The sequence below is a fragment of the Polistes canadensis genome, unplaced genomic scaffold (genome assembly GCF_001313835.1).
Source record: "Polistes canadensis isolate GaletaPanama2010 unplaced genomic scaffold, ASM131383v1 scaffold_473, whole genome shotgun sequence".
In the NCBI taxonomy this organism is placed as follows: Eukaryota; Metazoa; Arthropoda; class Insecta; order Hymenoptera; family Vespidae; genus Polistes; species Polistes canadensis.
Window position 1 is genome coordinate 46,012 of NW_014570020.1, and position 1,963 is coordinate 47,974.

General features: G+C 48.2%; 1 protein-coding gene across 1 annotated transcript in view; it reads left to right on the forward strand.

The window, feature by feature from the left end:
• Positions 1-1,955, forward strand: part of LOC106792556 — a 5,661-nt gene extending 3,706 nt beyond the window's left edge. The window contains exon 2 of the mRNA XM_014759025.1: positions 96-1,955. Within this exon, the coding sequence (XP_014614511.1) occupies positions 96-1,955 (1,860 nt within the window). The remainder of the gene's footprint in view (positions 1-95) is intronic.
• The last annotated feature ends 8 nt before the right edge of the window (positions 1,956-1,963 follow it).

Genomic DNA, 1,963 nt, shown 5'->3' on the forward strand with positions numbered 1-1,963 from the left:
ACGAGTGGTCCCAGTTTAGGAATCATCTCTCTCAGTTATCAGTCATAGAGACTCCCCGACGGATAAACCTCTCGTCAAAGGCAACCTCAATACAGGTTTATGGCTTCTCAGATGCCTCTCAACTTGCTATAAAAGCAGTTGTATATATCAGGGTGTTGTATGCTGACTTAACTTCAGTAGTCAGTCTAGTCTGTTCTAAGACGAAAGTAGCTCCTCTCAAGAGGTTAACCATTCCTAGACTTGAACTCTCAGCAGCGGCTCTGCTAGCCAAGCTGACCGCAAAAGTAATTAGACTTCTCGACCTTTCAGACGTTCCTACTTTCCTGTGGTCTAACTCTTCGGTGACCCTTGCATGGGTCAAAAACAATCCTATGAGATGGAAGGAATTCGTAGGCAATAGGGTAGCCGATATTCACGAGTCTGTACCCCATGCTTCTTCGAGATTCCTCTGCGGAAAGCTCAATCCAGCTGACTGTGCATCTCGCGGTCTCAGTGCATCTCAACTCATTGATCACCCACTATGGTGGAGTGGTCCACCATGGCTTTCTCAGTCGCCAGTATATTTGCCCTTGTCAGTGCCACCCTCACCGGAGGAGGATATGGAGGAACGTCCTGGCATCTCACTTGCACTCTCACAAGCCCATCCTCCAGTTTGGGACCTCGTTGACCTTCCGCAATCATCCTCCTTTAATCGGCATCTCACTAAACTACTTCGGATCACGGCAATCCTTCAGAAAGCGGTCTCGCGCTTTAAGAGGGTTCCTGGCTCGAGCTTGTCCGCCTCGCCATTGAATTCAGCAGACCTGGAGAAGGCAAAATCGTTCTGGATACGCGCGACTCAAGAGGCGTATTTCTCACCAGAATTAAGAACGTTGTCAGCAGGTCAATCTCTTCACAAACGTCACGTTCTGACGCGACTCACGGCCTTTGTCGATCGTGCAGGAATTCTCAGGGTTGGTGGACAGCTGCAAAATTCTCAGCTAATTGATGATAGTAAACATCCAGTCATACTACCTCGTCAGTCAAAAWTCACCAACCTAGTCATCTCCGATGCTCATGCCAGAACCATGCATDGAGGAACTCAGCTAACGCTCTCCTACATTCGAAAAACTTTCTGGATTATTGGAGGTCGTGCTCCAGTGAAGTCCTTCCTCAAAGATTGTCTCACTTGTGCTCGAATTCGTGGAGTGAGAGCACAACAACTCATGGCTCCACTCCMGGCATCTCGAGTRACACCATCTCTYGTGTTCRAGACTACAGGGCTGGATTACGCCGGGCCAGTCCCCATGAAGAATTTTCAGGGCAGAGGTGCAAAGTCCTTTAAGGGTTGGATAGCAGTGTTCATATGCTTCTTCACCTCTGCCGTTCATCTTGAAGTAGTCTCTGACTACTCCACCGAAGGATTTCTTAAGGCATTTCGACGGTTTACCAGCTGTAGGGGCATTCCAAAAACGCTCAGAAGCGACTGTGGTACTAACTTCCAGGGAGCAGACAAGCAGCTTAAGGAGCTTCTCTCAGCTGCAACGAAGGAATCCCTCAAGATCCAGAGACTTCTCGCTAATGACGGCACTAAGTGGATGTTCAATCCTTTAGCAGCACCACATATCGGTAAAAAATGGGAGGCGGCGGTGAAATCAATCAAGTATCATCTCAAACGAACCACCTCGGATACGTTGCTAACGTTCGAAGATTTCTCCACGTTCTTAGCTAAAGTTGAGGCGGTTCTCAACTCTAGACCTCTCAGCTTTCTCTCGGAAGACCCTGATGACATCAGAGCATTAACACCAGGGCATTTCATCAGAGGGGAAGCATTTACAACTATCCCCGAGCCTTCACTAATAGAAATCTCAGATTCCAGGTTATCTCATTTCCAGCGGATTCAAGAGCGCTTCCAGCAATTTTGGAAAAGGTGGTCGACGGAATGCCTGCAAGCGCATCAGACCACATCCAAATAGCAGACATC